Here is a 23339-nt window from a genome sequence, read left to right as displayed (position 1 = left end):
CACGCCGGAATAAATTGAGCATCTTCCCAGGCCGCGGCTTATGAAGTGAGGAGCTCACGGTACAGCGTGGTCTAAACAATATGTGAGGTCTACTGTGATGTATATGTTTTATCCACACCGTTCATCTATCTTTTCAACTCATTTTAGACATGATCAAATCTCAAGTAGATCATACCATAAGAAACAGTGGGAATTGAACGTTGAACGCCTGTTGTTGAAAACTGATTAAGGTTCATGGAAGTTCCGGATCAAGCTGATATTTGTGTTTTCCTTTCATCCAAGCTTATATGACCTTAAGAAACAGGTTGGATGCCAAATATACATAGCTGAAAGCATTAAGTAAAGTTTGGACGGTGGACGTCATAATTCCCATTATTTTCTACGGTGTGTTCCACTTGAGATTTGTATATGCTTCAATTTTTGGATAAATCCCATTGTTTTCTATGGTGTGGTCCACTTGAGATCTGTATATGCTTCGATTTTTTGATAAACCCCTGTGTTTTCTACGGTGTGGTCCACTTGAGATTTGGATAAGATTTGTGTATGCTTCGATTTTTTGATAAATTCCATTGTTTTCTATGGTGTGGTCCACTTGAGATTTGTATATGCTTGGATTTTTGGATCGTACCATGAAATGATATGTTAAAACGGATGGAAGTCTTGGATAAAACAAATACATCACGGTGGGTCCCACTAGGTATCCACGTCCATACCGCTAGGTATCCACGTCCATACCGCAAGCATGACTCTCACAGGAATATTTAAATGGTAGAAAACAAACACAAAAGCACGGATACAAAAGAGAGGACTTCCGATTCTAAAGCCCTCAACCCTCAACCCTAAGCTCCCTCCTGCACTTCACCTACGGCCCCCCAAAACAACGATTCGATTCTGGAAATCTACAAAGCCGTTGAATAGGAGATTTTGGCCGATCGATCGGCCCTACAAGAAGGTACAGTTGCTGTATTTTCAAGAGCATTAGAGCCCAAAAGAAGGAAAATTTCGAATTTCCCCCCTTTTCACGTCCATGCGCTATGAATATCCAAAACTCAGTTTTTGGATTGCTTGAATCTCTTCGAGCTTGTTAGAGTTATGTTCTTGCCCCTTAATACCTTTTAATGAGTTCTTTTTAATTTCAGATGAAGATTTATGGATTCTCTTTTTTTTTTTTTTTTCATTTTAGGAGGTCGGTTCCTATGCAATTTTGTAGGATATGATTTTTCTACAACATTTTTCTGTGTGGGGTCTGCTGTGGTGTGTGTATGTCATGGCAAGCAATCCATCCAACCATCACGTGGGCCACCATCTTTCAGTGGAGCTGTTTAGGTGGCAGTGCGTTGTTTGCTATGGTGCGGCCCACCGCCCAGTCCAGCAGAGTTGATCCTGTGGGTTAACCACGTTATAGTGAAGGTGTTTTGGGTAGCTGTACATTGATTCCTGTGGTGTGGCCCACCTGGTGATTGGATAGGCCTGGTTTTTGTGGCACCCCATCATCACAGTGAAGGGTTGTTTTTTTTTTTTTTTTCGTTTTTGCTGTTTTCATACTTATTTTTACTATTTATTGCATTTTGTGAGAGGATTTTAATTTTTTTAAAAATAGAAGTATTGTATAGCGTTTTGGGTGGCTGTACATTGATTTCTGTGGTGTGGTCCACCTGTTGATTGGATGAGACTGATTTTTGGGGCATCCCATCATCACAGTGAAGGCCTTTTTCTTTTTTCTTTTTTTCCTGTTTTCATTCTTATTTTACTATTTAATGTATTTTGTTAGAGGGTTTTAATAATAATAAAATAGAAGTATTGTGTAGCATTGCTATGGTGAAGGCCTTTTGGGTGGCTGTAGATTGATTTCTTTGGTGTGGCCCACCTGATGATTGGATGGGACTGATTTTTTAGGGCATCCTATCATCACAGTGAAGGCCTTTTGCTGTTTTCGCACTTATTTTTACTATTTATTGCATTTTGTCAGAGGATTTTAATTAAAAAAAGAAAAGAAGAAGCAACGCGTAGCCTTGCTATAGTGAAGGCTTTTTGGGTGGCTGTACACTGATTTCTGTGGTGTGGCCCACCTGATGATCGGATAGGCCTGATTTTTGCGGCATCCCCTCATCATGGTGAAGGTTTTTTGCTGTTTTAGTACTTATTTTTACTATTTATTGTTTTTTGTCAGAGGATTTTAATTTTAAAAAATATATATAGAAGTATTGTGTAGCTTCCGCTACACCCTGTAGAGGGCTGACCACTTTACTATACACTACACGCTATTTAAAACATTAGTCATATAGAAATCCCAACTGAGATGGAGGGAGCAGAGGTGACTGAAGCAAGGGGACCAAAGAGACCGGAGCGAAACGAGGCAAGCAAGAAAGGGTATAAAATAAAAGCAGCTAGGCAAGCAAGAGATGTGAGGCTTCGCCGATTGAAACACCCATGTAATAACAACCCCAGTAGAATTCGTAAGCGATCTGAATCTGATAATCTTTTTCTCAAATGGAGAGAACCAAAATTAAAGTAAATCTGGAATGATAGTTTGATAAATGGATAATAGTTTGGAACCCGGCAATTGAAAACTGAAAAACAGTAGAAGTCGGCTCAATTTTGATAGCTCAAATGGATTTTCATGGGTGGTTGTTTCTCCTTGAAATCCATGAAAAATCCATGCATTGTTGATCGAGCCCCATGAAGAGATTTTTCATACCCCTTTTCATCGAATCGTATGCTTTATCAATCTGAGTTTGTTTTCAGATGAAGAAATAACCACAAGTTGCAAAAGTTTGAAACAGTAGTTAGGTACTGAAAATGGATATTGATTCGGATCCCCAAAATTCAAAGCCCAAAACTGCAGAGGAAGGTGTCCTGATGCAAACAGATATGGAGGAATCCTCGACCAGTGGGGTAAGTACATTCAATCTCAGTGGATCTTTTTTGTTTAATATTTCTTCTATCAGCTTGTATTGTTTGTGATGTTTTGTTTTTCTTCTTTTTAAAAGTCCAAGGATAACGAAAAAGAAGAGCTTTCAAAGTCGATGGGAAAACTACAAGTAGACGAATCAGCACCTGATAGTGTGGGGGAATCATCTATAAACTTCAAAAGAAAACCTGTTATCATCATTGTAGTAGGAATGGCAGGCATGTAGTCGCCCTCCTTGGTGTTTGCTTTCATATATATGATTGATATAAATATTTTTGAATACCCTTTTTATTCTTTACAGCAAAATGAATTATTGAATAAAATCACATGTTTCTTGCAGGGAGTGGGAAAACAACATTTCTTCACCGTTTGGTATGTCATACGCAAGCTTCAAACATCCGAGGATATGTTCTGAATCTTGACCCAGCAGTCATGTCACTTCCGTACGGTGCAAACATTGATATTAGAGACACTGTTCGCTATAAGGAAGTGATGAAAGAATACAATCTTGGCCCCAATGGAGGGATTCTGACGTCTCTGAATTTATTTTCCACAAAGTTTGATGAGGTAGACGGGGATTTTGCTGTGTTTGTTCTTATGTTAGTTGCATTTTTGTTTTTCTTCTTTCACATTCATTCCATGGACATCTGATTTCAGGTTGTATCAGTTATTGAGAAGCGGGCAGATCAGCTTGATTATGTTCTTGTGGACACCCCAGGGCAAATTGAAATATTCACGTGGTCGGCTTCAGGAGCAATAATTACAGAAGCTTTTGCTTCGACCTTTCCCACTGTCATTGCATATGTGGTCGATACGCCTCGTTCAGCTAATCCAGTAACGTTCATGAGCAACATGCTTTATGCATGTAGCATACTCTACAAGACGAGGCTGCCTCTCATTTTGGTATTCAACAAGACAGATGTGGCTCAGCATCAGTTCGCGTTGGAGGTACATCTTGGCTGCAGACTCTTTTTCATTCTTTCCCCCTCCCTGTGGGCTTTGTTTGCATGTTGCTTGCTATTGATAACATTTTGACGGTGGGCCGGGCCTCAGCTGAGCAAAATAAAAATATTGCTCGTTCTACCTGTGTTGTAACCAAATGACGAGCCTGTTTATCATCTCTTAATCACATGCATTTCTATGTATACTGTCATTGCATGATTGAATCTATGTTTTATTTCTGGGGAGCAGTGGATGGAAGATTTTGAAGCATTTCAGGCAGCGATAGATTCTGACTCGTCATACACTTCAAGCCTATCAAGAAGCCTTTCCCTTGTTCTTGACGAGTTCTATAAGAATCTACGTTCTGTAGGAGTATCTGCAGTCTCTGGTGCTGGAATGGAGGCCTTCTTTGACGCCATTGAAGCAAGTTCTAACGAGTACATGGAAACTTACAAGTACCGTCCTCACTTTTTTTCCCCCACTTTTCCTAAATCAATCTTTTAGGTTGCATTTGGCTGATAGCTGCAAGAACAATAATTCCTGTTTTTTGAGATTTCTACTCTACAACCAGAATTTGCAAAAATCATGAAATGATACTTGTGCAGATACGAGAGAGCTCGTTCTTTCCAATACAAGACAACCTCATTTGAGAGAAATCCCAAAATCATTTTCCTCTGCTCTTGTAGTGCCCATGAGCCAACAATTTTTTCCTTGAACTGATACCAAGATTTTTTCTTCCTTCAATTTATTTTCTTTTTTGTTCTTTCTATATCCATTGCAGGGCTGATCTTGACAAGAGACGGGCAGAAAAGGGGCGTTTGGAGCAGGAGCGCAGGCGGGAGAGCATGGAAAAGCTAAAGAAGGACATGGAGAAGTCCCAAGGAGAAACTGTGGTGTTGAGCACTGGTTTGAAAGACAAAGAAGCTAGTAAAAGCATGATGGAAGAAGAAGAAGAAGAAGAAGAGGAAGACGAGGACATTGTGTTGTATTCGGAGGATGATGTGGAGGAAGATGACGGTGAAGATGAAGAGGTTTCTCGTTTCTCATTTTGAGGTACAACCCTGCGCAGTTTTTGTGATGGCTTCTTTAGACTGTATAAAGGATCTTCAAGTGGTTGATTGTGTACCATTTCCTTAGGCATGTGCTTTTGGGTGTTCTTGGTGATACCCATTTACATCTAGAACAGTGTGTGCGCTGCATCAGAAAACTGAATTTTGGTGACCTTTTTGGACTGTGTCGATTATTACATAGTAAATTGAGTGTGGGTCACCCTAATTTTCCATCATCTCAAAGCTTTATAGGCAATATTCTTGTGTAAAGGATCTTCAAGCGGTAGATTCTGCAGCATTTTCTCAGACATGTCTTTTGGGTGTTTTAGCCAATACCAATTTATATTTTGAACATATAGTCTATGGGGCTGCATCAGATAACTGAAATCTGGTTACATTTAGACGGTATTTATAGGTATCCAGTTGGTATCTGGTCAGTAGAATTTCGAGTGGGTCACCGTAATTTTCCTTAATCTGTAAGCTTTATGTCATTATTTGGCAAAATTTGGTATTGTTTTGGCAGGATTTCAATGTCGGATTCCTCTCCCCCCTCCCTCCCTCCTTTTTTAATCAACATAGAGCGAGGCTTCCATGCACACCGGGAGCAATGAATTGGTGCGCACATTATCTCCTACCATTGAAAGACTGAGAATCAATATGCATTTCAATAGTTTATTTTGAAAAGCTTAATAAGATTCCTACTCTATCACCTTTGTGGATGGTAGGATGTGTTCCCACAAACTCTTGGTGCACATTCTTTTTCCCCTTCTTTTTCCTTTTATTTATTTATTTTATTTAAATTTTACTACAATGAAATGGCATATGAATCATGTTCTGCTGTTCTACTTAATCGAGGGCCAGAGCTTCAGTTAGACCGTAGGCTATCTAGTCTTTTGTTACTACATTCATGTCCTTTCGGGCCTTTCCCATGCCCTTTTAGAACCTTCAAATTGTACCAACTCACTCTTAACCAGAGCAGTTCCTGGTCTCCATTGCTCATGGCCAAACCATCTAAGTTTACTTTCCTTCATCTTAACTACTAATGCCGCTCAATTTCCTCAAATGCACTCATTTCTAATTCTGGTCTTGCCACTCATCCATCTTTACATCCTCATTTCAGCTACACATCCTTATGGAATGTCCTTCCTTAACCCCAATATTCTGCCCTACAAATAGATGTGTACACAAGTCGAGCCGAGCTGAGCTGAGCTTTGCCCAGCTCGTGCTCGACTCGGACTGCTCGAGTCCCAGCTTGTGCTCGGCTCGGCCTTCGAGCTCGGAACAGCAGCTCGTGCTCGGCTCGTCCGAGTTCGAGCAGATTTCGAGCCGAGTTTGAGTAGAGTTTTCGAGTCGAGTTCTTAAATAGAGGATTAGAGCAAACCCAGATGGAAAAAAACAGAAATTACAGAAAACCAAGATAGGAATTCCACTCACGATGACAAAGTACATCGCGACGAGAAGAAACCCGGGCGGCCCGAAAGCCAGCCAGGTCAGCGTCCCAAGCAGGAATGCAGCTCCAATCCCAGAGATCGACAGCCCGGCTAAGAGGATAGGAGAACCCACCAAGAAAATGAGGAGATTGTTGAAAATTGCAGATTTCCATGAGGGTGGGGAAGCTTGGATGAGATCAAGGGCTGCCTGAAACCCTAGCTCTGGTGCAGAAAAGGCCTTGGGAGGGAGCACCTTGGAAACCCTAGGTTTGGGGTGGGCCAGTCTTAGGGAGAAAGGGGGTTTGATGGCATTTGAGAGAGTTTTGATGGGCAGACGGGATGATAAGGACTGCAGAGGTAGGCGTGATAATGGAAGAGCGGGCGGAAGAGAGGGAGGAAATAGGGAGAGAGGGTTAGGGTTGGGTGCCGGGCGGGATAGTTTTGAAAAGGGGGGGTAGGTTTTTTTTTTTTTTTTTGGAAGGGTATATATACCCTGTACCGAGTCGAGCCGAGTTTGAGTAGTATTCAAGTCGAGCCGAGCCGAGCTGGGTCAAGCTCGAACTCGGCTCGAACTCATTTCGAGCACAAAAAATCAGCTCGACTCGGTTTGAACTCAGCTTCGATCCAAGTCGAGTCGAGCGAGTTACCGAGTATTTGTTGCTCGTGTACCACTCTATCTACAAAGCACGGCTGTTCTCACAGCTATCCTACAAAATTTCATTTTCAGTTTTGAGTGGTACAAAGCGATCACAGAAAACTCTAGAGGTTCATCTCTGCTCTCAAGAATTATTGACCCATGGTATCGGAAGTGGTCATTTTGAGAAACTTCAGTCAACATTCAACTAATTCTTTGTTTTCACTACTATTATTACTAAATTCATACTCCTTGTACTCGTTTTTAAGTTGACTAATTTTAGATTCTTTAGATTCTGAAGTATCCCTCCATAGATCTAGTTGTGTTTACGGCTTCCTTCGCCTTCCTTCCTATGTCATCTGCTACATTCATGTCCATTCGGGCCTTTCCCATGCCCTTTTAGAACCTTCAAATTGTACCAACTCACTCTTAACCAGAGCAGTTCTTGGTCTCCATTGCTCATGGCCAAACCATCTAAGTTTACTTTCCTTCATCTTAACTACTAATGCCGCTCAATTTCCTCAAATGCACTCATTTCTAATTCTGGTCTTGCCACTCATCCATCTTTACATCCTCATTTCAGCTACACATCCTTATGGAATGTCCTTCCTTAACCCCCAATATTCTGCCCTACAAATAGAGGTGTACACAAGTCGAGCCGAGCTGAGCTGAGCTTTGCCCAGCTCGTGCTCGACTCGGACTGCTCGAGTCCCAGCTCGTGCTCGGCTCGGCCTTCGAGCTCGGAACAGCAGCTCGTGCTCGGCTCGTCCGAGTTCGAGCAGATTTCGAGCCGAGTTTGAGTAGAGTTTTCGAGTCGAGTTCTTTGAGCCTGTTTCTTAAATAGAGGATTAGAGCAAACCCAGATGGAAAAAAACAGAAATTACAGAAAACCAAGATAGGAATTCCACTCACGATGACAAAGTACATCGCGACGAGAAGAAACCCGGGCAGCCCGAAAGCTAGCCAGGTCAGCGTCCCAAGCAGGAATGCAGCTCCAATCCCAGAGATCGACAGCCTGGCTAAGAGGATAGGAGAACCCACCAAGAAAACGAGGAGATTGTTGAAAATTGCAGATTTCCATGAGGGTGGGGAAGCTTGGATGAGATCAAGGGCTGCCTGAAACCCTAGCTCTGGTGCAGAAAAGGCCTTGGGAGGGAGCACCTTGGAAACCCTAGGTTTGGGGTGGGCCAGTCTTAGGGAGAAAGGGGGTTTGATGGCATTTGAGAGAGTTTTGATGGGCAGACGGGATGGTAAGGACTGCAGAGGTAGGCGTGATAATGGAAGAGCGGGCAGAAGAGAGGGAGGAAATAGGGAGAGAGGGTTAGGGTTGGGTGCCAGGCGGGATAGTTTTGAAAAGGGGGGGTAGGTTTTTTTTTTTTTTGGAAGGGTATATATACCCTGTACCGAGTCGAGCCGAGTTTGAGTAGTATTCAAGTCGAGCCGAGCCGAGCTGGGTCAAGCTCGAACTCATTTCGAGCGCCAAAAATCAGCTCGACTCGGTTTGAACTCAGCTTCGATCCAAGTCGAGTCGAGTCGAGCGAGTTACCGAGTATTTGTTGCTCGTGTACCACTCTACCTACAAAGCACGGCTGTTCTCACAGCTATCCTACAAAATTTCATTTTCAGTTTTGAGTGGTACAAAGCGATCACAGAAAACTCTAGAGGTTCATCTCTGCTCTCAAGAATTATTGACCCATGGTATCGGAAGTGGTCATTTTGAGAAACTTCAGTCAACATTCTCAACTAATTCTTTGTTTTCACTACTCTTATTACTAAATTCATACTCCTTGTACTCGTTTTTAAGTTGACTAATTTAAATTCTTTAGATTCTGAAGTATCCCTCCATAGATCTAGTTGTGTTTACGGCTTCCTTCGCCTTCCTTCCTATGTCATCTGCAAACAATATCCACCATGGAATCTCTTCCTACAAATGCGTAGTAAACTCATATGTAACCAAATGTGAAAAGGTAACTCAATTCAATGTGTAGAAAGTAGTTGTACTTGAGTAGATTGCATGCTTGCAGTGTGCAGTACCACTGGCAGTTTCCTTCAACCCTTGTTATCTGGAGTTCCAACTCAAAACTCACTGCAATGTCTATGTGACATCCAATCCGTCCATTGAGTTTTTTCCAACTCGTTCTAAGGGCGTGTTTGGTCGGTGGAATTGAATTGTATAAGATGGAATTAACATCATTATTGCACAATGATTGTGAAAATGCCATGGTATTGTAGCCATCCAATCCTATGTTTGTGATAATTTTTGTTGCCACAGGAAAACACCATATTAAGCAAAATCATGTTTGGTGGACCATGGAATTGTAATCAACAGACCAATTCACGACGGATGTCGTTCACTTGTACACATATGTAACCTGAATGTTGCGTGTAAACGGTGTATATAGATGGATGGCATGGATAAATGCATGCAAACATGTGGGGCCCACATGTTTAGTGAATTTCAAAATCCAGGGAAATCCCGCATGGGACCAAATCCAATTCCATGGAACAAAATGCAATTCCATCCCGCCTAATCCCAACCTTTCCCATCCTCTTCAAATGCTGGATAGAATTGGACTGGACAAAATACATTTCTGTTTTTCCGATCATCCTTGTGGGAATTACCTTATGAACGGGTGGGATGGCATATAAAGATGCCGGCGGCCTTGGGATGGTTTCAATGGTGGGGTATTTTCACTTGCACAGTTTCTGTGGCTTGTGTCACTTGACTTTTATGTGCTGTATTTTTTTGTATCTGGTGAAACTGATGGACGGGGTAGATGTTGTGCAGACATCAGACTGGTCCCATGGAGCTTCGGATTGTAGAAAACTTGGGTCCCGCTACCTGATGAATGGCCTGGATCTTAGAGATTCTGACACGTTCTATCTGGACCATTGGTAGAGTTTTTACAGTATGTTTTTACTTTCTCTATATTGAGCTGATTTGGTGGTGATGGCCAATCCACGGTGGGCCGAGCTCAAGTGGTACCCACACCACCGTAAGCAAGTGGTTGAGATGGTGGTGCTGGGAAGATGTGGGGCCCACCTGATGCATATATGAAATTCAACCCATCCATCGGAAACATCAGCGCATCTGACCATCAGATCCTGAAAGTCAGGCTGATACGTGAATCAGGGGGGCCACAACAAGGGGTTCAAATTGGGAGGGAATGTGCACCCTTGATTTGCATGGGGGGCCTGCCATAATGGGTATATGGAATCTAGGCCGTCCTGACCGTTCATCTGGCCTGGATGAAGGATCAAACCAAAACTCAGGCTTTTTTTTTTTTCCCGATTCAGGTGCAAATCAAGGGCGACATCTTCTCTCACATTGCGACCTGTGTTGTGGCCCACCTGAGTATTAGATCCGGTTGATTTTCGGCATCCGGAGGTAATAAGAGGTTACACATCTGATGGACGGATTGGATGGCTTGCATATATCACGTGAGCCACACATCTACACGGTACGACCACAAGCTTAATGTGCTACCCGGTACAACTGGAGCGCGCCTCATCCATGGTGGGCCACGAAATTTGGAAGGTTTGATTTGAATTGATATCTGATAGCGGCCTCTTTAACGTTTTATGACTAGGAAATTGTAAACTCTTTTATGATTCTCCTTGGGAAACTGAAACAAGACAATAAATGTAGTGAAGCAACCCAATCTCTATATACTACCTCTCTTCAACTTCGAGTAGGACTCTTTCATATCCTCTTTGAGAAAACCTCAATCTCCCTCAGAAAAAAATGACCACTGTTTCCATAGATGTTCTAGGAATCACAGTCACCACCACATTCATCAAAGATGCCCACCACTGATGTGGGGCCCACCAACAAGATCCCAACGCTGCAACTGAGTGTAGGGTCGAGATGCTTGGAATATCCACACATTCCAGCCATTTTTTGAAATTATTTTAGAGCATGAGACAAAAAATGAGGTAAATCTAAAGATCAAATGGACCCCATCATAGAAAGCAACGGGGATTGAATACTTACCATTGAAAACTTCTCTGGGGCCACGTAAGTTTTGAGTCTACCTCATTTTAGGCCCATGCCATAAAATAAGGTTACAAAGCAAATGAACGGTTTAGATATAATACACGTGTGTTACTCTCAGTAATTTCAAATAATGATGGGTAAATCCATTCAATGTATCACCATATTACCAACAAATAATGAAATTAATCTCATCAGGAGACAATCCCTGCCATGGATAGTAATTATGTTTTTTTGAATCCCATCCCACCTGATCCCTTCTAATCCCACCGCCCAAACACGCCCTCAATCTCCCTCAGAAAAAAAAGACCACTGTTTCCATAGATGTTCTAGGGATCACAGTCACCACCACATTCATCAAAGATGCCTCTTTGGTGACACTTGCATTAACGAACTGAAGTTTACTATTTCTCACGATTCAAATCCCATCGTTGGATTGGACTGTGAGCCCACCACTGATGTGGGGCCCACCAACAAGATCCCAACGCTGCAACTGAGTGTAGGGTCTAGATGCTTGGATTTCCACCTCAGGAAGTTTGATCATGTTCCCCAGTCACTCGAGGACTTCTTAGCTGACCCCAACGTCACATTTATATGTGATAGTACTCAAGAAGATGTTGTGAGGCTTGCGACGGACTATGGGCTTGTATTTCGCAATGCTGTTGAAGTGGGTCGCTTGTCTTGGCTACTCAAGCGCATGGCTAACTTCTCCTTTTGGGGTGCGGTTCTTTGTCTTTTGCTCCTGAAGGCTTGGGTCGTTATGTTGAGAAAGTGGCCCTTTATATGTGTTCGGTGCGGTGAGACCCATTCAATGGACCGGATTGGATATTTGGGACCCTTTCTGTGGACCGAATTGATTACGTTGGAGTTGTTGCTTTGATTTGAGTTTGAGATAGTGGCCCTTTCTATGGTTGGGTTTGGGATTTTATTTGGGTCTTCTTCTTCTTCTTCTTCTTCTTCTTCTTCTTCTTCTTTTTTTCATGCATTGCTCTTCTGGGGACCTTTTGGTGGGTGTGGCCCATTTGAGCCTTCAATCTCCCTCCTTTTTTAGTTCATGTCCTAAAAAAATTGGTAAAAATGGATGAACGGCTTGGATAAAACATATACATCACAGCGGGCCCCACAGAGCCCATGACACGACCTTATCTCTAGCTAGGTCTTGGTGGGGTAGGTAGTACCAAATCCACGCCCGGATTATCTTCTCTGTGTTTGACACGTGTACAATTTCTGAGTGAGTGTGTATCAAGCATCATACGCTATCAGACTATCAAACAACTCCCCACCTAGGATTTACCTGATAATATGCAACAACACAGAAACCTTTCCAATTCCAAAGAGAGTACACACAAAAGGTGGCATGTGAACTCACACAAATGTTGGACTTACGTTCAGAAGGTTACCTCCACGGAACATCCAAGCCGTGTAAAATGTGGGCCACACTATAAAAATCACCTGTCTGAAAATTCAAACCAATGGACTCTTTAGGTGGGCCACAACCGTACATTGAGTTAGGTCACCGGGTATCCATTGATATAGACGGTGTATCCTGCCTGACGAGGTGACCATCCATCGCTACAAGTTCTACATCTTGCACGGCTCAGATTTTGTACGAAATTCACACATTTAGAGGAAAGTTGGGTGTAACCCTCTTACATGGAGCTCGCGCGTGTAACCCAAAACTGTGGGGCCCAATGTGATTTTCGTGTGATATCTACTCCGTTGATCACTTTCTCCAGATCATTTTAGCTCTGAACTAAAAAATTGAGGAAGATCCAAAACTCCATTAAGCCACCTCACAAAAAACAATGGGGATGGGACACATAGAAGTTTGTATCGTGATGATATCTGTTTTTCAGTGGATCCCACCTACTCGAGTTTTAGATCTACCTTTGCTCACATCCTAAACTGATGAACGGAGTGGATTTCAAGGTAGATCTAAAACTCGAGTAGGTGGGATCCACTGAAAAACAGATATCATCACGATACATCATGTTGTATACGCTCTTTGGGCCCACCATGTTGTATATGTAACATCCACTCCGTCCATCAGGTTCTATCCTCAATTCTAAGCCTGGGGAGAAACAACGGTCAGATCTACAACTCAGGTGGGTCAAGGAGCAAAGTAGATGTGATGTGAACCACATGTTTGTATATGGGCCACTATGGTATGTATCTATCATCCAACATCTCGATCATGTGTAACTCACCGTGATGAAGTGAAGATACAAAAATCAACCTGATACAAAACTCAGGTGGACCTTTCTGCATGAACTTAAAGGTTTTAGCCGTAATTTTACATTATTTTCATTGGTGTGGCCCATCAAAGGTTTCCATTAGGCTATCATCTGTATGTACGGTTCAAATAAGGGTTTTTTAATCTAATTGACGGATAAAAACCTAATCCAAGACTTATGTGGACCTTTATGCATGAACTTAAGAGGTTTTAGGCATAATTTTACATTATTCTCATTGGTGTGGCCATCCTAGTTTTTCACGCGGATATCATTTGTATGTACAGGTCAAATAAGGGTTGTCATCCGATGGACGGAGTGGATTTACACAGACAACATGGTTTCGCCCCACGTGGCTCCACAAGAAATGAGAGGATGCAGAGTCCATTGAACATGCATGTCTCTTGGAAATCTCATCTGAACTTATCGTTGACGAGAACCCTCCGCCAACGATAACAAATGAAGGAATTCATGTCTATACATGCCTCTTCTAATGGACCACCTTCCATTTCGTAATATTAGAAAACAACATAGACCCAAAAACCCGTTTAAATCACATATCCAAAAAAATGCTATCTTCTTTGGTGGATCCTTATATTTCATTCATGGAGCCATAATAATGAGCATGTCCCCAGCCTCCTAGAGTACCGAAAGCCACAACTTAGTAGGTATGGTTTGATAGGTTTTAACTCATTTAGTGGCTTGTCTTATTACTAATAAGTCCGATATAAAGAGTTTGCTATGCTCTTATATAATTTGAATTAAATTATACAATTTTATTTTATTTATTTATTTATTTTTTTGTGCGTAGATTTATACACAATACCCAATATCATATAAAATGCATTGAAACTGAAAAGAAAGTTGGATGATTTATTACTCTTATTCTTTTTTGTCACACTCAATCCTACTTCAACATTACGTTATTTTGAAGGATATCATCAATATTAGCAAAAATTATAGAATTTACAATTTTTATAAAATAGTTAAATCGAATATATAAGGACAGGCTTAGCAAATACAAAGAGCCACGAATAAAACTTTGTACACAATTTTCTGAAAAATAAATAAATAAAAAAAATCCCAGATTCAGAAAGAGAATTAGAAAATTTTAGACCACTTCGTTGATCTGTTTCTTGAGATCTTTTAGATAAGGTTTGTATGAACCTTGTTGATTGATCATAGTACACTTGTTGCTCTTTTCTATGGTTCATGAGTATGGTTTGAGTGTTGGTAATAATTTGTTGAACTATCCATACACTATTTATATAAGATAGGTTGGCTTACTATTTTGGTCTAGGGTCATAAAATCAATATGACCGTTTTATAGCCATTGGTAAGAAACAAGCTGTTATTAGCAGTTTCTAACTGTTGTGCATGTGGGATAATTGTCACTGCGCATGCTAGCAGTTTAGGCTTATTAGCTAGCTATTTTATAATTGTTGGGCTAGCCACATACATCCGTTTCTGGATGGTCCGAATTTATGTTGCATGAGGAGTTACACCTCATTCTAACGGCTAGTTTTCAGCCTCTATAAAATTCACACAGGTCTCATTCAGACCATTTGCTCATTTCAACCATTTGACCTATATTCCCTATTACACCACGACTAGCATCGGTTCACGTAAGGTCGCGAAAGAGCGACCCATCTACGCACGTGCGAAGTGTAAAGTACACCACTAGCGTTTTTATAACCACACTGCCTCACATGCTCATGCCCTCATACTATGACCGTGCTCGAGCCCGTGACCATGCCTAAGCTCATGACCGTGCTTGAGCCCAAGCGCGCATGCGGGTATTCGCACTAGAACACGCAAGTCCCGATACTTTACAGATCAACTAAAGAAATATAAAGGTATTCCACACCTCACATATAAATACTATTTTTTTTTCTTCTCTCCTTTTCGATATAAGACTATTCCTATAAAAAAAAATGCCAAAACACAATTTATTTCAAAAAACATTTATATATATTTATATATTTTATTTATTTAAAAATATTTTTTAATCAATATTTTTCATAATAGTTGATGTTTAGAAGCCTCTTACATACTACATTTTAAGAAGGGTTGCAATTATTCTTCTTTCAATTAATATAAATCTACTCATAAAGAAAGCTTGAGCAATTTAATTCAAACTATATAAGAGCACGATGAAAAACTCTCTCCTCCTTCTAATTCAGAAAAGGTAAATGAGTACCTATATAAAGAATTAGATAGTAGCTTGAACTTAACAAATGAATCTCCTCTCTTGTAGTAAATAATGACGAAAACGCATTTAATATTGTGAACACTGTAAATTTGTAATATTTTCACTTTTTCTTTTGTAAGTCGTCTTAGATTTTTTACTTTTATTGTAGAATGGATTTGATTTTGTGTATAACCTTGAACTTGAATTTGAACTCAGCTCAAGTTGGCCTAAGCTGCTAACTGAACCATGCTGAGCTAGCCAATTAGGCCCGAGGACTGAGTTGAGCTAAACTTGAGCTAGGCTTGGTTGCTAGTCGAACCGAGCCAAGCTCGACCCAATGTCTATAGCTCTAGTTCTGATAGTTTCATGGACTTTTAGCCCCACTTTTAAGCTATTATATGGTGTATAAATGACATGATTCCAAAGTTATTTGAAATATCATTGACTCATCTTTCCAACGAGCACAACATCACCATAATCAGACTTATAATGAGGAAGTTATGACCATCTTTGTAGGATTATTTTTGCTTTCAGTTCCATGTATGATACATGCTATGATGGACTTTCAATACACTTTTTAGGCTATCAAATGGAGTTCAAATGTGATGATTTCAAAGCATTTGAAAATTTATCAACTTATCTTTCCAAGAGTATAAGATCACCCCAATCTAACATTTAACAAGAGAGTTATGACCATTTTTATGGGATCACTCTAGCTCTCATTTCCAGGTGTGATACATGCCATAGTGGAGTTTGGGTTTACTTTTGCACTATCAAATAATGCGAAATGAAAACGAGGATACGATTACTTAAATTGGATGTGTAACAAGGGAGTTATGAACGTTTTTATGAAAATTGTCTTAGGTGTGATCCCAGTCTCCCAAGTACAATCCACATATCTCAGGTACGATCATTCTATCCCATGTGCAATACTAGTGTCACAAGTGTGATTCCAAGACCCTAGGAGCAATCCACAACTCCCAGGTGTGATCCTCTCCTTCCCCACCTTCTCCTCCATATCAATCTTTTTCTTCAACCTCAAGTCCCTCCCCAACAACAACCCAATAGGAGACCTTATTAGTTTTACGATGAAAAACCAATAGATATTTGTAGTAAATTGAATGAAGGCAATCCCCACCACACTACAATGGTCAACACTCACATATGTTGACAAATATGCATTATAAAAAATATATTTTTTATACCATTAAATAATACATCAATCAATCATGCATACAATATATTATACATTCAAATACAAATAATTAATACACGTCGTCTTCTTTCTTAGATTTATCATTCATATATTTAATATATGTTGCCTTTTTAACTGCCTATCTATTTTACTTTCTTCATCTTCTTCTTCTTCTTCTTCTTTTTTTTTTTAAAGAAAAGAAAAAGAAAAAAACTATTTGTAACTAGTTCAGATGCCACCTCTTTCTTCCACATACATAGCTTTTACATATTGCTGGGGAGTGGCTTGCATTATTACTTAATCTTGTGGTATAATAACTTTTGGCACATTGTACTTCTTATGCTGTTGCACCTTCATGAATTGCCAATTGCAACTCTACGTGCACTATAAACAAGTTAAACTCTCCAACGGCAACATTTTCAACATTTCTTCCATTATCAAACTCGCCAACGACGATCCAATTCTTAAAATTCATTTTCATATATTTTAATAGTTCGGTACATGTACATATATAGCAGAGGATCACTGATCCAACAATCACGCTATGAATCCTATAATCAAGCTATGGATCCTACAATTAAGCTATTCTAATAAGGAATCTGCTCACACCTCATGTACAACCACATTCTCGCTAGAATAGGAAAGAATAATTATAAGGATATTCTAATAATTACAGTATTTTAGCACTCCCCCTCAAGTTGGTGCATAGATGTCACATATGCCCAACTTGTCCAAAAACGTTGAGAACGCTTGATTTGAAACAACTTTGGTGAGGATATCAGCCAACTGGTCCTCTGATCGAATCTTAGGTAGCTCCATAATTTTTGCATCCAGCTTCTCTTTAATGAAGAATTTATCTGCCTCCACGTGCTTTGTGCGGTCATGTTGAACCGAATTATGGGCAATATCACATGCTACCTTATTGTCACAATACAATCGAATTGGTTGCTTAGGCGGATAGCCCAAATCCCTTAAGGGCTTGTTTGGCCGAACCGATCCCACGTATTAGGAGGGATGGGATCGCGATATCCCGAGATATGCATGATGAGCCAAACAGACTCGGTGAACTTGTCCCGGGATATAAGCAATCCCATGGATCTTAAAACAATCCATTGACATCACCATCATTTCCTTAAAATTGATCCCATCCCTTGGTTAGACAGATTGGAAGGTAAAATCCCGGGATATGTTGGGTGTGCCAAACAGACCCAGTGAACTTGTCCCGGGATATAGCGATCCCATGGATCTTAAACCAATCCACTGACACCACCATCATTAGCTTAAAATCCATCCCATCCCTCCTAATCCCATGGGATTTGCCTGGCTAAACAGGCCCTAAGAGAAGTCGTAGCCATAACACTTCACAAATTCCAAGTGTCATACCTCTGAATTCAGCTTCCGCACTGGAACGTGCAATAACATTATGTTTTTTGCTTCTCCATGTAACAAGGTTACCACCTACAAAGGTTAAATATCCTGAAGTAGATCGCCTGTTATCTACTGCTCCAGCCTAGTCTGCATCAGTCTATGCATCTATATTATGAAAATCTATATTTTTACTGAATAAAATTCCCTTTCTAGGAGTAGCCTTCAGATACCTCAAAATGCACATAACCGCAATCATATGCTGCTCTCTAGGATTGTGCATAAATTGGTTGACAATACTCAGCGCATGAGCAAGGTCTAGCCTAGTGTGTGATAAATATATCAATCTTTTTACAAGTCTTTGGTATCTTCCTTTATCCACTGGTACCTAATCAGCCTTAACACATAATTTCAAACCTTCTTCCATTGGTGTATCAACTGGTTGACACGCTGACATACTAGTTTCCTGTAATAAATCTAAGTTATATTTCCTTTAAGACAGAAAGATACCTTTATCAGATCGAGACAGTTCAATTCCAAGGAAAAATTTCAATGAACCAAGATCTTTCATTTCAAATTCTCTGGACAAGTAACTCTATAGATTCTTCCTTTCTTCAGAGTCATTTCCTGTGACCACCATATCATCCACATATACAATGAATGCAGTGATCTTACCTCGCCGTTTCTTCAGGAACAAGGTGTGATATGAATTACTCTAATGGTAGCCAAAGGCTCTCATAGACTTTGTGAATCTTCCAAACCATACTCTTGGAGATTGTTTCAGCCCATACAATGATTTCTTTAATTTGCACACCTTATAACTGTATATTTCTGGTATCATGCATCCTGGTGGGAGATCCATGTAGATTTCTTCGGACAACTCACCATGGAGAAAGGCGTTCTTTACATCAAATTGTTGTAATGGCCAATCCAAGTTTGTAGCTAGAGACAACAAGACACGAAATATGTTAATTTTAGTTACAGGTGCAAATGTCTTTGTATAATCAATCCCATAGGTTTGGTTGTATCCTTTGGCCACCAGTCTCACCTTAAAGCGTTCAATAGTACCATCTACTTTATACTTCATAGTAAAAATCCATCAACATCCAACTGGTCTCTTTCCTGTTGGACAATCAACAAGTTCCCAAGTTTTATTTTTTAACAAGGATTCTACCTCCTCATTCATGGTGGCTCTCCACCTCGGATCGGCTAAGGCTTCCTGCACATTGTTAGGAATAGATACAGTAGATAATTGATTTACAAATGACTGATTTGATTCAGACAGATGATGGTTAGACACATAATGACTCAGGATATTTGACTTTATTAGAAAGTTTGGGTTCATATGTGGGTTTGGGGATACCTCTAGTATGACGTTGTGGCAGTTGTTTTCTCTTAGGTTCAGACACAAGTTAAAGATTATCCTCAACAAGCGATGGGTGTAGTGGTGACTCAAGTGCAAGTGGTGTGGGGGATTCGCACGAAGATGCCATAACTTTAGTTTTGGAATGTGTATCACCACTTGAATCCAAATCACTCACTTCTTGAATGACCGGCTGTGTGTCATCTTGGTTACCAGGTAGAACTTCCTTCTGAAAAACATGAACATCATAGTGTAGAGTCTAAGCTTCCTTCTGATACTCCCCCTGAAGTTTAGGCGTAGAAGAAAAATACATGGAGTCTTCATGAAAAACTACATCCGATGTTATAAACATTCGTTGAGTGGGAGGATAATAGCAACGATACCCCTTTTAATAAGTACCATACCCAAGAAAGACACATCGCAATGATCGAGGTTGCAACTTGTTGAGTTGATGCTTATGAAGGTGTACGAATGCTACACACCCAAAGACATGTGGAGGCAAGTTTGGGGTGGTTGGGGCGTTAATTGTGTCAGCAAGAGCTTAGGATATGGTGTTTGGAAAGCAATAGTGCTGGAAGGTACCCAGTTGATTAAGTATGCTGCAGAGGCAAGTGCTTCTCCCCAATAGGTTAACGGCATATGAGCTTCTATCAATGAAGCATAGACAACCTCTAACAAGTGGCGATTTTTTCTTTCAGCCACCCCAATCTGTTGGGGTGTATTAGGACACAAAGTTTGATGAATAATACCATGGGCTTTCAAATATCACTGAAATTTAGAGCTCATATATTCTCCGCTATTGTCGCTACGGAGGACCCTAGTCTGTGTATTGTACTGAGTACCAATCATTTTATGAAAATTTTGAAAGAACAAGTTTACTTTACTTTTGGCCTTCATCAAACACACCCAAGTTAACCTAGTACAGTCGTCAATAAGGTAACAAACCAACGTGATCCACCCAAGGTGGGGATGTTGGATGAACTCCAAACATTAGAATGTATGACCATAAAAGGAACTGGACTTCTATTCAAACTCAATGGAAAAGAAGTATGATGGTTCTTTGTAAGTTCACAAACATCCCATTGAAAACTTGAAACATTAAATCTTGCAAATAAACAAGGAAATAATTTCTGCAGGCAACCAAAAGATACATGCCTCAGACGTCGATGCCATAATAAGATGTCAGATCTTTCCTTCTCCTCCTAAGAACTATCCACCGCGAAAGCTTGAGACAGTTTGGTCGAACTATCTGACGCTATGTCGAGGTAATACAACTTCCCTTGCTTAATACCATATCCAATCGTCTACCTTGTTCAGATGTCCTTAAACACACAAAAGTCAGGCCAAAAAATGACAGCACAAGATAAAGAAGTGGTTATCTGGGAAACTGACAACAAATTATAGTTCAAAGAAGGAACAACTAAAACAACATCTAAATTCAATGTATCAATGAGGGGCAAGGATCATTCCCCACTAACCGGGGTGGAACTACCATTGGTAGTGGAAACAAACTTTTGTAAGGATGGTTTAATTTGTGAGATATATTTATAATCAAATGTCTTATGATCGGTAGCACCAGAATTAATTATCTATGTACTATTGGAAATAGGTGTACTCATATTTAAAAACTTATCACCATTACTCGTTGCTGCTACCAAAGCTGAGGCTTTTCCAGCAATTTCATCCTCTGTCTGGTTTCAACAACTGCAGCCGTGGAGGTCTTCTTGGAAATTTTCTTTCATTGATCATGGTTGTAATCCTACCATTCTAGATACCCTACAAGCTCAAAGCATCGACTCTTGGTATGATTAGTCTGATCAGAATGAGTGCACTTGTAGGTGGATTTTTCAGCACCATTCTTGTGATGGCTGGACCTTGTTCGGTCCTGCTGATTTTGAGATTACCGATTTTGGACCACCATGGCTGAAGTTTTAATATTTTCTAGTTCTTCATTCATCATTGTGCGCTGAATAGATTCACGGCGGATCAGTGCATGACATTCTTCTAATTCAGGAATAGGTTCCTTTCGTAGAATTTCACCATGGATTGGTTCGAATTCACCATCTAATCCAGCAAGGAAAATGTGTACCCTTTGTTACTGAACTACTTTTTGATAAGCTTTAACATCTTTCTCACTTTCCATGATCACCTTATCATGATGATTTAATGCACGAAAAAGTTCAGTCAGTTCTCTATAATACATAGATAGTGCTCCACCCTTCTGTTTGGCAGAGAAAACTTTTTGATTCAAGGCAAACACCTGTAACTCATCTATTCCATCATAAAAAGTTTTAGAAAGAGCTTTCCAAATATTACTGAGCAGTGGGTAAGCGAAAATATCGCTTCATAATTTCTGGAGATATAGACATCAATAGCCATCTTTTAACTTTTTGATTATCTGCATACCACTTCTCATATCCCTCATCGTTCGCTGCAGGGATTTTTGAGTTTCCCCGAATAAAGGAGAGTTTCTCCTTTTCAGCAATACACATCTCTATAATTTGAGACCATATATCATAGTTTGTCTCGTTGAGTACAATCTCTGCATTGAAAGATGAAGCTTCAGATTGAATAATAATAGGTATAGATTGGTTACCAGACGTTTCAGATTCTGGCTGAACCATACACAGGCTTTGAAGGCACTTGGTGAGTGGTGTCAATGGAGAACGCAATCAAACAGAAGTAGGTCCTTTCGTGGCTTTGATACCATCTTAAAATTCATTCTCATATATTTCAATAGATCGGTACATGTATATATATAGTAGAGGATTACTGGTGTAGATCTTACAATCACGCTACAGATCATATAATCAAGCTATTCTAATAAGGAATCTGCTCACACCTCATGTACAACTACATTCTCGTTAGTATAGGAAAGAATAATTACAGGGATCTAATAATTACAGTATTTCAGCACCAATTAATATAAAAAAAAAAAAAAAAAAGTAAAACAACCACGTTCTTACTATTATCATTCATATGAGGGAAAGGTAGTAAGAGATTATAAAGGAAGTCAGAAAATGAAAAATGTTATAGCAAACATGATGATGAGGACATTTTCTTAACACATAGTCATTGAAGATCACCAAAGGAAGAGTGGTCACTGAATAGTCACAGGACGTTGGTCATAGTTCCAACGACCGTTGGGTTGTGGTCTCCCTCTCAAAGAAAAAACAACAACGACATCAGCTCTTGCCATGAGCATTTTAGTTGACTATGAGAAGGAGAAAAGTTGGAAAGTTGAGGTCAAAACATTGAACCCCAGTAGTCTAAACGTTAATTACATGTTATATATAAAAACCAGTTCAACACCATTTCTTAAATGGTTGACTGTTCAACCGCAAACAAGGCTGAGTTATAAAAAATCTGGTCCGTCCAAACAGCTGAATTGTGGAGGGAGACAACTCACAAACTGCCTCGAAAAGATTTTGTTACCATCTGATCTTGCCCTTCGAATTTATACCACTCAATGTATTACTTTTAACTGTCCATTTGATACCCATCAATTGGACGGTGAGGATGACTTGATGAACATATTTTTAGAGATATACACCATCCACAACGTGCACAGTAATTTGGATGGTCTAAATGTCTTTACACGAGGATGAATCCCTGCTACTTTCGAAATGGTGGTGAACGTCAATTTCGTGCGTTGAAAAGTTCGTATTTACACGTAATGACAAGACAAAAGATTTAGAGAACTGGCCGAGAAACGTGGGCCCGGAATCACCTGCATCTGACATTCGGACACGTAAGTCCCACACCACAGAAACAGTGGTGATTGAATGCCCACCATTAGAAACTTTTTGTGGGCCACGAAAGTTTTGGTTTAAGCTGATATTTATATTTCCATATTCATCCACGTCTGTGTGACGTTATCAACAGGTTAGATCGAGAGTAAAAGTTAAGGTGGGCTATAATTTTTTTTTCAACGATGGTCATTCATTTACAACTTTTTCCGATTGTGTTGTCTATCTGATATTTGGATCTGAATTAATTTTCACCTCAGACCCTCAATTGATCTGGAAAACGAG

The 23339-nt window shown here is 40.1% G+C and overlaps 1 protein-coding gene across 2 annotated transcripts; it reads left to right on the top strand.

Annotated features, from left to right (window-relative positions):
* The first annotated feature begins 814 nt into the window (after positions 1-814).
* Positions 815-5208, top strand: LOC131230742 (GPN-loop GTPase QQT2). Of its 2 annotated transcripts, none has more exons than XM_058226697.1 (7): positions 815-952; positions 2746-2895; positions 2991-3133; positions 3256-3478; positions 3569-3859; positions 4103-4308; positions 4635-5208. In XM_058226697.1, the coding sequence occupies exons 2-7, from the start codon at positions 2800-2802 to the stop codon at positions 4903-4905; spliced, it is 1230 nt and encodes a 409-aa protein (XP_058082680.1). In that variant the 5' UTR covers positions 815-952; positions 2746-2799; the 3' UTR covers positions 4906-5208. The 2 variants fall into 2 exon arrangements, with proteins under 2 accessions (XP_058082680.1, XP_058082681.1); XM_058226698.1 differs by lacking the exon at positions 815-952 and adding an exon at positions 1791-2456.
* Positions 5209-23339: the final 18131 nt, after the last annotated feature.

This window comes from Magnolia sinica, chromosome 17, assembly GCF_029962835.1.
Source record: "Magnolia sinica isolate HGM2019 chromosome 17, MsV1, whole genome shotgun sequence".
Classification (NCBI taxonomy): domain Eukaryota; kingdom Viridiplantae; phylum Streptophyta; class Magnoliopsida; order Magnoliales; family Magnoliaceae; genus Magnolia; species Magnolia sinica.
The sequence above is the reverse complement of the archived record's forward strand: the minus strand, read 5'-3'. Positions and strand labels throughout refer to the sequence as shown.